The sequence below is a fragment of the Heterocephalus glaber genome, unplaced genomic scaffold, assembly GCF_053883595.1.
Source record: "Heterocephalus glaber isolate CG9 unplaced genomic scaffold, H.glaber_assembly_v1.0 deba00000738, whole genome shotgun sequence".
NCBI lineage: Eukaryota > Metazoa > Chordata > Mammalia > Rodentia > Bathyergidae > Heterocephalus > Heterocephalus glaber.
In genome coordinates, this window is record NW_028258161.1 from 15,537,436 (window position 1) to 15,550,328 (window position 12,893).

At 43.8% G+C, this 12,893-nt stretch overlaps 1 protein-coding gene across 14 annotated transcripts in view; it reads right to left on the reverse strand.

The window, feature by feature from the left end:
- Frmd4a (FERM domain containing 4A) overlaps positions 1-12,893 on the reverse strand; it is a 521,224-nt gene that overhangs the window by 84,150 nt on the left and 424,181 nt on the right. For 13 of the 14 annotated variants that reach the window (XM_013078471.3, XM_087206807.1, XM_087206806.1 and 10 more), the window contains 2 exons: positions 7,855-7,911; positions 6,993-7,015 (listed from right to left, as the gene is read on the reverse strand). In XM_013078471.3, coding sequence (XP_012933925.2) covers positions 6,993-7,015; positions 7,855-7,911 — 80 coding nt within the window. Of the gene's footprint in view, positions 1-18; positions 4,705-6,992; positions 7,016-7,854; positions 7,912-12,893 lie in introns of those variants that run through there. The other variant, XM_087206809.1, reaches the window with a different exon arrangement.

Below are 12,893 nucleotides of genomic sequence, written 5' to 3' on the forward strand. Positions count from 1 at the left end.
GGGAGCCCCAGGGCTCACCTGTTGCGGGGTTGTCCAGCCCCGGGACCGTATCCGTGTGTCTGTGGAACTTCTGCTGTTGCATTTAACAGCTGAAGACACACGGAAGCACCTGGGGTCACTCAGAGTTGTTTTGTTTTGCTCCAGTACAGGATTCTGGACTCTGGGCTATGTCAAGGACAAATAAGTCTTGTTGGTTTGCCAACTTACAGAGGGGCAAAGTTACAAACCCATTTAAGGGTTCTGAGTATTTCGGTTGCTGATTGTTCAAGTGTACGTGTAAAGATTTCTTTCTAGATTAGTGAGTCTGGTTTTCTTAGAGTGAAAGGAAATTTTGTGAATTTCTAATTTAACTGGAAATGTGCAAAATTCAACACAAGTTTTAAGAATTGTTTCTTAAGTCCATGATTTCAGGAAAATAATTTTTATTCAAATAGCTTGAGAAAAAACTGGTTAATTTTCTACAATGTTGCCCTTGAGCTTGGGACTCTCAGCTCTGAAAAACTGACATAACCATGAATGAACCTTTCTGCTATTCACAGAATTCACTCAAATATAATGCTGAGATTAAATAAGTGCTTAAAAAAAGAGATAAGCTGTCATAATACAACATTTCCTCCTTACTTTATACTTTTACAGTTCTCGTAGGATTTGAAGAATATCACCCTGGAAAAAACCTTATCTGAATGCTTTTTAATTCTTCAAAAATGTGAATTACACACTTGAGAGCTCAGTCAAACGAACTTTTGTTCACAAAATGAAGCTTTCTTAACAATTTGTAACTTTTCCATGAGAACACTGTGCTTCAAACGTCCACAGACTTTGTTCCTTTTAGCTGTCGCTGGCATGAAAGATCCCAGCTGCTTCTGGGTCACCCATGGCCCCCAAGGTCCTTCCTAAATCACAGGAAAACCTCACACACCCCACTTTCTGCTTCTCTTTGAAAAAATAAATCAACACATGAAAAGTATATTAATTTCATTTCTTCCCACAAAAATGTCTTCTTTGGGTTGATAGGTGTATTTCAAATTTAACACATAACACTTTTCCTAGGAAGGTTTTGATAGGGAAACCTGCAAGTTGAAGTGTGACACACACTGGCAGATTATGGATGTTCTGCTCCAAATGTTAACTGCTCCCCACAAACTATTTTTCACCAATTATCACATAGTCTCAGCAAATGTATCTTTCTCAGTGTGTGATCTGTGACAGCTGTATTCTCTCCAGTGGCACCTAAACAATGGTAGGAAAACATACCCAGTGATCACAATGACTAATACTGACTTAAAACTGAGCTTGCTTAGACTTGTTCTAGCAGAACTACCCCTGTGGGTACAAAGTATTGCTATTGATAGACCAGTGACTGGGATTGGGATTTTACGGACTGCTGCTTTCAATTAATCACTTCACTGCGAACTGTCATTGGGCGAGAAAATAACTTTGTTATCTTTTTAACCACAGCAATTGAGACAAGTGTTTACAGTACCAAAAACAAAGTGTCTTAGAAGAAAACTAGCTCTTTGTCTTCTTTTGCTGTCTATCTTTTAAATTTCTTGCTTTCTGGGTTATATACCTCATTAGCCAAGTGGGATTTCACTTTTCCTTACTGTGGTTGCTATTCCCCCTCCAACTGGGTAGGAGAAATTTTGGAACAATGCTAAATACTTGTCATTTCCAAGAGGGAGAAAATCAATTTTTAAAAAGATGACAAGGAAAATCCAAAATGAAAGAAAATTCTTGCTCTAACCTGTGACTGCATCCTCTGGCCTGACCAAAAAGACTTATAAACCTGGAATTTTCATACACCAGAAAGCCAGCTTTAGTTTACTTTAATTTACAAATGTGCTTTTAAAAAAGCCAGACCAGATTTTTTTAAAAAGGAAAAAAATCAAGAGGAAACTTTTTTTTAAGAAAAAAGTTTCTTTCTTTCCAGATTGCTGACTACACAGTGCCACAGTTTACAGAAGATAAAATATTGAAACCTCTTTAAGCTTTTTACTTCTAATTGCTCTCCCAGGGACCTAGGAATGTGTGGCCTTAGGAAGTTAACGGGAATTTTTCAGCACAAATAGATACTCCAATTTGTCTTCTAACATGGAGATGAAAATCAATTTCTCTTGCTGATGAAGACTGCTGTTTGTTTCTATTGACTGAGTAATGCATTGCTCTGCTTGTAAAAGCAGGATTAAGAAAAAAACCCTGCAGGATTCTAAGGGACATCTTGGGGACAAAGTAAGAGTTCTAACTGATCGCTGAATTCTGATAAGCTAATACCCCCCAGACAGGCTAGCATTTAATTCTGCGCAGATGTCATATAAACTGACCCTGAGTATCACTGAAAAGTTCCCTTCTCTTTGGGTCGCTATGCTCATTTGGAACGGCAGGCCTGCAGATGCACGGAACCCAGGCTGGTCACATGGGGTTCCTTAACATCAGTCCTTTCCAGGCGGCTGGCTCCCTGGTCCTAATAATCCCACGCTGGGAGAATCCTGCTTTAGTGGTTACACCTTGTCCTCTGCGACGGAGCTATTTCCAGGTCCCGGGAGACAGCCCAGAGCAACAGCGCTTCACTGATCTGGTTTCAATGAATCTTGTTGAAAAATTCAGGTGGCCTTTACTGGTCCTACTAATGCATGGATGATTCTTTATATCAAGGGCAGTGTGATTTGGACATTAATGATTTGCAATGTTTAGCATAAAACTAATATTTCAATTTTGCAAAATTATTATGATTATTTTAAATTCGTGTCTCACTGATTGGAGCTGATCAGGCTATGTGTGAGGAGATTCTGAAGACCAGGGTAAGGAAGTTGGTTAATAGGGTTTCAGGGAAGTTCCCTTTAGGAGAAAAAACTAAAACTCAAGTTCTTGGACCTAACACACCCCACTTAGCACAGTGCAGTAATAAGCCCATTAAGTTTAATTAGAATACAATTTAATTGTTAGAATGTAAGTAATTTCTAATATAATTAGAAAATGTGGATGTCGGTTGATTAAATGGAGTTCACTGTACTGATTTCTGTAAGGAAGAGAACGAGTATTTTTCTATAATGACTCAAGTTTTTTTTTTAAAGTTTATAATTAAAAAGTCAGTGATTAGCCCCAAGCACACTGCAGCATTTGTGATGAACACAGCTCGTAGGATTCGCAGGCAATGTCACTGGTTGACTAATGGTTAGCAGTGGTGACCAAACGCGAACTTTCTGCTTTTAGACTTTGTTCTCCCGTCTTCGCGTACTATTTGCTCCTACAGCCGCCTTGATTCACAGCTCTGAGGCTGTTCAATTGTTTTTAAACATAAGTGCCAACTCTGCTGATTTCCTGAATGTTGACAGACATGAGAGTTTTTAAATAAAATGTTTAACACACACACACACACACAAGGAAATGAAACAAGATTACCCATGCTGTGCTGCGGAAAATAATACAAGAGAGAAAACATTATTTTTAGATAAGACTCTTTCCTAACCCTTCAATCTCTACACACTTGTCCACTCTGTGTCAGGGTCTGAACGTGCACGGCCCGTATTTCTTCCTGTCACACACACCGCCACTTATCTGTCCATGCCTCCATCATTTTCCTCCAGCAAGGCTAAACCCAGTGTTTCACTGTGAAGTTTAATAAGACAAGAGGCGAGCATTTCCACTAACGGAGAGAAGAGTTACGTGAGAATAAGCCTTCAGGATCTGCTGAGCAAATGAAAGGGCAGAAGAAGAAAGACCAAAAAAGCCCGTGACTACATTCTAGGTTGTCTTTATACAGTTCTTTTTCTGGTGCAGCCCACTAGCACTTTCAACTTCTCTTATTTGTAAAAACAGCCTTTTCCTTTGTGCTTCAAGGAAATTGCACCAGAAATTTGCAGGTTCTTAATACCACTCCACACAAGTCTAGCCTGTACACAGTCACTGAAACTTGAATATATAAATAACAGCAGCTTGTGAAAATTATACTTTTGGAAGTTAGAGATTTAAGACCCTCCTAGGCTCTGGAAGAATTACTTTGCCACCATTCATTTAAAATGTTATTTGACCTTCTAGATTTCTACATTTCTTAGAATTAGGTCCTGGATCCTGTGTTTTATATATAAAAGCCTTCCTCAAGACTGTATTTCCAAGCTGACACTGTACTTTATGGATGCTGTTTGGGAAACACTGTATTTACAGGGTCCAGTCCAAGCCAAAACCAATTAGTTACGTGTAATTAAGGCTGTAGAGTCACACATTAATGACTAACAGCAAAACTCACGTTCTGTAAAACTAAATTACGAAAATGAGCCATGTAAAATACATAATGTTCCGCCACCATGCCAGATGTGGTCAGCTTTCATGTTTTGGGGGTCTTCCCAGATGCAGATGGGAAGAGATACACACAGGGAATTTAAAATTACTTATCACAGTCCTAAACTCCAGGCCACTCAAGCACTATTTGTCCTGGACTTCTGAAGGGAGTTTTATGAACCATGGCTGCTCCAGAAAGCGGGTGTGGACCAGGGACCCCATGGAACAGAGCAGCCCACCTTCGTGGTGCAGCTTTTATGTGATAAGATAAACTAACCTTTGGCTGCAGTGCCGACCTTCCCCACCCCGACAGCTGCAGCTGCACACAAACTACCGGAAGGCCCCTCTGACTAATGAGCCACTGCCACCAGGACAAGCTGGCATTTCACAAGCGCACTGGGGGCCAGGCACGACCACCCGGGCCAGCCCTGCACTTCTGCCTCACTGGCAACCCGTGTGGCCACATTCCCATGACCTGGAGGCCAGGTGAGGCCATTCCCACTTTGCATTCCACCCTGCCAGTTGCTCTCAAAAAGAAATAATGTTGGGCCGGGGATTTAGTTCAGTGATTCTGCCACCTGCCTCAAAAGCACAAGGTCCTGAGTTGGATCCCCGGTACCAAAAAAAAAAGAAATAATGTTCATGGCGGAGTTCAGAGCTGGAAAACGCAAGAGTATCTTCAGAGTAAGTAGTCGAGACACCAAGAGCCACTGGATTTGTGGTTTTTAAGCAGTTTTTCACAGGACTTCAGACATTTCTGTAAGTAGACATGGACTTAATCCACATTCCACTACCAAGTTAAGGTCATAAGAAAATAGCAAAATAAACAAACTTCAGATTCTACAACCCAAAAGCGATTGACTCAGAGAATTCAGTAAACGGGAACTCTCACCTACCACCTTCAAGGTCTCCAGCGAAGGCTCATTATAGCCCATGTTTATCAATGACCCCTGCTTCCTACTGAGGGTTTAGGAAACCTCAGCAAAGGAGGCCTGGAGGTCTCCTCAGGCAAACGTTGCAAAGGAGCTGAGTGACGGGACTGTACTTGGACCAGGCTCAGCAAGCAGCAACCCCTGCTTGTTGTACGGCCTGTGCATTCTTTAGTGGAGGAGGACAAAGAGGAGGAGGAGGAGGTTATTTCACGACACATGAGAATGTATGCACCATTCAGGGTTCCGTGGCATGGCCCTGACTAAAGTTTCCTTACAACACAGCACACTATCTGCTCACCGCCATCCGAGGCAGCTCTGCACTTCCGACAAGCTGCCTGCCTGCCACGGAGACCCTGCCGTCTGCAAAACCCACAGCATCGGCTGGCCCTTTACAGAAAGAGCTCGCCGACCCGTTTTGGGGTTTAAAATAATGTTTACTTTCTGGCCGAGGACACGGCCTTAGGCTTGGTGATGCGCATTTAAAGACCAAATCCTTCAAAACATGTAAGTATGCTGAGGGAGCAGAAGTACGATATGTGTTTATTTTTGATACCAATCTTCGACCTTCCCCGTGATGGGCCAGAGCCCTAAACTGGGAGGCCTGTTTCACTTTCCTGAGCATGTGTGCTCTCCTTCTGCCTGTAGAGCTTAATCCTAAAGAATGAGCTGTCCTGGGCTTTTCCTGAGGAGTCGAATACGGCAGAATCCCTGAGTGATGTCTGTCTTTGAGCCCACAACCCCATGGGGGGGCCCCACAGTGTGCTTTGAAGGCTCTGAGAGGGTCCTGCAGGCGACTCCAGCTTGTGGTCGGTGGCAGGCTTCATGGAAGCAAGGACAGAGTCAGCAATCACTTCACAGGGCTACGGGAGCTGCGCCCAGCTTCTGGTGGTTAGGTCTGTTTATGTTTTCTCTGGCCTTATAGTCTTGAAAAGGAAGGTGAAATGGGATATCTACACTGTAACACTTCCATGAAATGTAACTCCCCATAGGACAGAATTTTGTCCTTTGAGGGGCAGGGAATAAATTGAGAGAATAAAAAAAAAGATGTCCACATATTTGTTAGGGCTGCCACATTGTCAGTAACCACATTTATACCACAGGGGTGACTCCAGGCTCCACGGAGACCTCTGGGCAAGCCACCAACCTCAGCGCAACAGCCACATGCGACACCGGACTCTCAGTCCAGCCTAGTGTAACCTGTAGGGTCCTTCTCTGGTACTGAATGGTCTTGTTATTACTGTCTGTCAAAGTTACTTTTCTTGTTGCTGAGACAAAATATCTGACACTCAAAGTTAAAGGAGGAAAGGCTTTTTTAGCTCCCAGTTTATAGAGGTTTCAGTCCATAATCGGGGGTGCAGTGGCAGAGGGGTGTCGCAGAGGAGAAAACAGTACATGGCAAACAGAAGACAGCAAGCAAGCAAGAGACCAGACAAGACTCTCTCTGTCCCTTGTATTGTATCCAGGCCACCAGGATTAGGGCAGTGCCACACCAATCAGTGGACTGATTTAGTAATCACACACACTTAATCCCAGCATCACACACTCTAGATTTGGCCACCTCTGAAAAAGCCCCACCTAGGACTGCATGAGGCTTTGGGGGACCTCTAGACACTGCCATCACACTGTATTTTCTTCCTCTTCTATTGCTTCTGTGGGTAAGTTGAGAGTAGAACTCACCACTAACACATAGTATTAGTAGTAGGGTAGTTTCTTTTAATACAAAGCAACAGAGTACATTCTTAACCGCGCCCCCCCCACAACAAAGCACCCCTTTTGAAAACTTACCTAGAAAAATCTCCTTTTGCCTCCTGTAGAAGGAAAAAATTCAACATCAGTGAAACACATTCATCCAGTGTTAGACTCATATACACCGTATAATCACAATAACTGCTCAGAACGAATCCTGTTTACAGCAGGAATGTACTTTGCCACCCCAATACAAGACACAAAGTTAAACTTTACAGAGTAATATCCAAAGAAAGTGATTCAAAATGGCAAAATGCAAGCTGTCACCTCTAGTCCCTGGTCTAATCATTCAAGTCTAAAGCTTCTGAATCTGAACACATATCTCGATAAAACTACTTCCTATGTCAATTTTTGTTCTGTTCTGTATTGTGGGCTGTTTTCCATTACACAAAAGACTCTAGAGGAAGGAGCCATAGAAATTTCAGTGAATCTAGTATAATACCTGGCACATAGAAGTATTCAAGAAATATCTGCTGAAGGAACAAATTAAGGATACTGCATCAACTTACCTTACTACTGTTATAGCTAATATAAGACCCCCCCCCCCAGCTTAAGGGTGTTTTACCTTGTCTTTGTCGGGGACATGGGGTGATTCTCTGGTGATTAATTCTATTCACTTGGTTTTGCCCAGGGAAGGAGAGAGCACCACATTCAAAGAAAATGGGGTCACTGAATGATCTCTTGATTTCCCTAGGCTTAGGCTAAGCACAACTTTCCCTTGCAGTGATTTGCTGTCTTAAAGTTTTGAAATAGTAGAATATCCTATTTACTGCCATGTATCAGTATTAATAGCTCTGTCCAGCTTGTGTCTAGAAAAAGTTAAGCAGACAGATAATGAGTGGCTATGGCCGCTGGCTGTACATGCTGTCTTATTTCCTCTCTTCTAGGTAGAACCACTTACCTGCAAAATATAGGAAGCCAACTCAAACACCACTTCACTATCAACATCAATAAGCTCCTGGAAGGGGAAAACCAGTAAGGATGGTAAGTTTCACATTTAACAACAAATTCCTCACAACAGTTTTCTAAAGAGTCTGGTCTTCTTTTCTAAAGAGTTTCTCAGACAGAATCAAAATACTCATAGAACGTCATTGCTCTGAGACCATAGCTCTGAATGACTTGGTCCCTAACACTGCCTGATGTCCTCTTCACATCTGAGCCAAAAGGGACCCGGGCTCCTGGGCCCACAGGGTCATGTCAGTCTTTAAATCCTGAGGGACATTCAGCAGTGGGCAACCCTAGCTTTTCCCATACATGTTCATCTTATCAAGCACTGGAATAGGGTTGCTTGGTCATTAACTGCACTTTCTCTGTAAACTCAACTTCAGAAGCAGCGCCAAGGCTGTGCTGAAAGCAATGTTGGAATGAGATTATGACCCTTTAAGTCAAAATTAAATCAGATGGAATTAAGAATACAGTTCTGCAGTTGCACTGGGCATGTTCCTTTCAAGTGCTTGTAGTTCCGTGTAGCTAGAGGCTATCATGTTGCCAGCACAGACATACAACATTTCTGCCACTGCAAATGGCTCTACTAGTCAGTGCTATTGTGAGGTCTAGGTCAAAAATGTTTCTACCCTATTCTTTCTTCCCTCCAAATACTTAATGATGATCTACAAACATACTCTTAAAAGAATATAAATTCATCTTTGGTTTTTCAAAAAAATGGGTATTTTTCAAAATAAATACACAGTTATATGCTGCCTGAAGATGTTTCAGGAAGGTATGACCCATGCACACCCATGCCTACGGCAACACAGCTCCCAACCGCTCAGTGTTGGACGTGGCCTATATGGCCATGAGCAGAGGAATGGATAAAGAAAATGTGGTGTTTATACACAACAGAGTGCTGCTCAGCCAGAAAGAAGGGTAAACTTGAGTCATTTGTGGCCGAATGGATGAACCTTGAGACCATAATGCTGAGTGAAACAAATCAGACACAGACGGTTCAATATCACCGGGTTCCTCCTACGTGAGAAATGCAATGCAGAAGTGATTCAAAGAGCAAAACAGGAGATATGTGACAGGAAACCAGGAGGGAGACTTCTAGGAGATGGGGACAGACCTAGGGATGGGGGAAGTAAAAAGAATTCAGATGCAGTATGAATGGGTACCAGCTCCCCAGGGTGAGCGTGTTCAGCCTCTGTCACAAGCATGTACCGTACTAATAAAGCACCCAGGTGTTTCGGCCCACAGTGGGCGTGTACACTGCAGTCCCACACCGTTACGCCCACCCGGGGATGTCACAGACATCAGGTACACTTGACAGTGCTTGCAACGACAAGGTCACTTAAGGAACACTTAGAAGAATATACGCCAGTGTTAAGTGACACACGGCTGTAGTTCCTATCTTTTAAAAGAAGTTTTATGGAGGTATAATTGAAAAACAAAAACTGTATGTTTTATGTTCACTTTGTTGAGTTGGGAATCAGATTTATGATTCCATCACCACAGTCAAGGCGATTAAACACGTCCATCATCTCTAAAAATGTCCTTGTATGCATAGGGGTTTGTGTTAAACACACTTAACATAATCTACTTGCTCATGAACTTCCACATGTACAATTCTGTGTTGCTACACACATCTCATGCTAGAGACAAAGGGGAACTTGGCATCCATCCACACAGAGCAGTAGTAAATTAGCTGATGTGGTATGTCTACTGTCAGGATTAAGTAGGGATGCCCATCTTGATTTTCCTTTCTTGATACGGTTAGACTGTCCTACAGGAAGACTGGACAACAGAGTCAGAGCTGGGAGGGGTTTAAAGCCCAGCCAGCCCAGCCCAGTGCTTACAGTAAGAACAGAAACCCAAACACACAAAGGGACCTGAGCAGTCACAGGGCTTTCATGCCAGTTATGGGCTGAAAACAAACCCCTAACTTTCTTTACAGTGTACAGCTTCCCTTAGGACCCGCCTTCCTCCAAATAGTAAGGACTCCGTCCCAGCCCACGTATCCTCAAAACAGTATCTATAACTGAAACTAGCTCAAGAGTTACTTTTCACCTGAATTTTAAATCAAACTTTGATTCATAAATTTTTCCCATTATTTGAGGGGGAAATCAGAATTAGCCCCTGCAGTACAAAGCAGTGCAGTGAGGCAATCCAATGTTTTTTGAAGAAAGGATATCTCCAGGCTCTTTGAGGCCTAAGAATTTCAAAAATGGGTGACAATCTTTGCTACTGAACCCCCTCAGAAGTATGGCTAAGGGAACATCAGTCTAGAGAAAAATGGGGGACAGTAATTCGTTATGTTTAATCAGCTGAAAGACCTTTATGGCCATGGTAATTGATGCACTGTCAGTGCTGGTACGTGGAAGAATGTCTGGAATCACAGTTCCGGGATTACAAGGTCCCATCAGAATGTAAATCATTTAACAGAGAACAAATGATTTAACAGACACTCTGCCCAAGGTTTCCACAATAGATCATTTCTACTCTCACTATGTCCACTTCCTTTCCCACCAATCGACTTTCTAATGTGCTCACGGTACTGGTTACTATGTTGGAATGTGTGCTTTTCTGTCAAACATTTACACCTACATCGAGCTAATGATCAAAGGTGGGCTAATGCTTAACATCTGCTGGGAGGTTAATCTGATGTGCAACTCAAAAGCAACCATCAGAAAACAACCCTTGTAAGTGTGACCACAGCTTTTAAATTTGCCACTGAATTCACCTGCAAAATGAAAGTGTTTATGGGGAGGAACGGTGGGGAAAAGGAGGTCTTTTCTTCTACACAGCCATAATGCAGGTCAGGAGGTTCTGCTGGAGAATATCAACTGCAGGGTACCATTATCTAGAGCAAAGCTCCTAACAACACACCACTAAATGCCTAACCCAGTTCAGGCTCGCTCTCTCTCGCCACAGTTGTCCTCGGGGTAAGTGGGAATAGAACCTTTAACTGGGCAAGTCTTCACCTTCTCTGACTGTGACCATCTCCCAGGGAAGATATTACAAAGAGTGAGAGTCAAGATGTGCCCAGTAAGAGAGAAAAGGAGTAAGAATAAAGTGCCACAGACACTGTACACACTTAACCAAACCCTGAGGGGTGCTTCTTACCTTTCCTATTTAGTACTCATTGGGCTCAAGGGTCTTCTCAGTGGCGTCTGGGGAGGAGCTGACACAGGGATCTAAACAGTGTATAAGAACCAGTCTAGCAATGGTGGGAACATGTTCCAAATTGTTAAGAGAAGACTTTCACATTCTGGCAGTTTTTCCCAATTCCATGATGCTCTTTGTTCATAGTACTTCCCCCCCTTTACACTTCACTCTCTCATGTGATTTTTTTTTAAAGATTGCACTGCGATGGAACAGAGCCTTAGAGTTTCTCCCCACTCCAAAATTTCCCATTGTACTTGATAACAAAGAGTGTGTGCAAAATCTCTAAGTCTTCTGGGGCTCCGGGTTTCCCTGGACAGGGAACACAATGAGGAAGAGGGCGGGGAGGCAGGAGCCTTCGAGGGAGACCTCTGGCCGCTTCCACCTGGCCATGTGCAGAGGCTGGGGCAGGCTCCTCTGGCTTGCTCAGTCCGAAGCTTGGTGCAGGAGCCCAGGGGTCTCTGCAGTCATTTCCCGAGTGAGACCCCTGCCTGGGAGCCACGGGGCGTGGTGGGTAGTGGGCCTGGGATAACCTCATCGTGAGGCTCACTGAAGGACAGACAAGATGGTGGAGAGGAGGCAAAGTCCTTTGGCTGGTGGGGGTCTGTTGCCTCCCTATTGACTGTCTGTGCCAGTCGCTTTATCACTGAAATTGTAAGGAATGATAAACCGTGGCCATCGGGGGTGTCTGAATGGGGAGGAGAAGGTCCACTTCCTCTTGCTCAGCCTACTTCACCCCAGGTGAAAAGCAGAGAAAGAGAGAGGCCCAAGGTCATTCATCAGCAGCACCATGGTTCACATTGATCTCAGCAAGATTCCCCAGTGTGCCGAACAAGCAGCCCGGAGAAGCCCCCGTGGCAGGTGTCACGGATGCTCTCCAGCCATCCCAAGTCCTTCCTGACCCCGCAGGGGAGGGTCTGGAGTGTTCTTCGGGCTGAGAATCCCAGTAGAACGCATCCCTCCATGCTCAGGAATTTCAGAACGCACCCTCACGTCGGATGAACGAGATGATGAGAACAGAAAACAGCATTCACCACCACGGGATAGGTGGAGATGTCAGCAGGACGACTCTTGTGGGCTGGCCCAGGGCTCTCCCACTGAATCCTCACACTGTCAGCACCTCTACCCTCACCCACAGGGGACCCAGAAGAGCAGTGTCCCATGGCTTCCTGAGACCATTTCCACTCCTGAAAGCTCTGGGCGCCAGTCCCAAGCCCCTAGCTGCTCAGAGACACCAGCAAGTCCCTGGGTCACCTCAGCCGGGGACTGGTGTGCACGCCTGTGATCCCAGCACTCTGGGATCACAGAGAGGAGCCTGAGGCAGATGGATGAAAAGTCTGAGCCCACCCTGGGCAATTTAGAGACTTAAGTGAGACCTTGTCTCAAAATATAAAATTAAAAGTGGTGGGAGTATGATTTAGGGCAAAATCCTTGGATCAATCTCCAGTGGGAGAGAAAAAAGAATCACTGGACCTCCTTGAGTTTCACTTGCCTCAGCAGTGAAATGGAAAAACAACTTCTTTCTCAACTACTGCACTGGGTTTGGTGAGACATAAATGGAGAGGAGATTTTGAAACTCTAAAACACGCTAGAAATGTCTTGTCCATGATACTGAGTTTTGCTCCTGGGTGTACACAGCTAATCTGAACACCATAGTTTTGCCTGTTCTTCAGCATATCTCATTATTTATAGAAATCTTTGGTAAGACTTTTTTCCAAAGAAATTGGCAGCCAGCACTGTGTGTGTGTGTATCTACATGAGTGTGTACTGGTTGCCATATATGTAATGATTAGTTTTCCATGCTGTCTTGGCTGGCTATAGGGTCCCCAGATTAAATGTTAT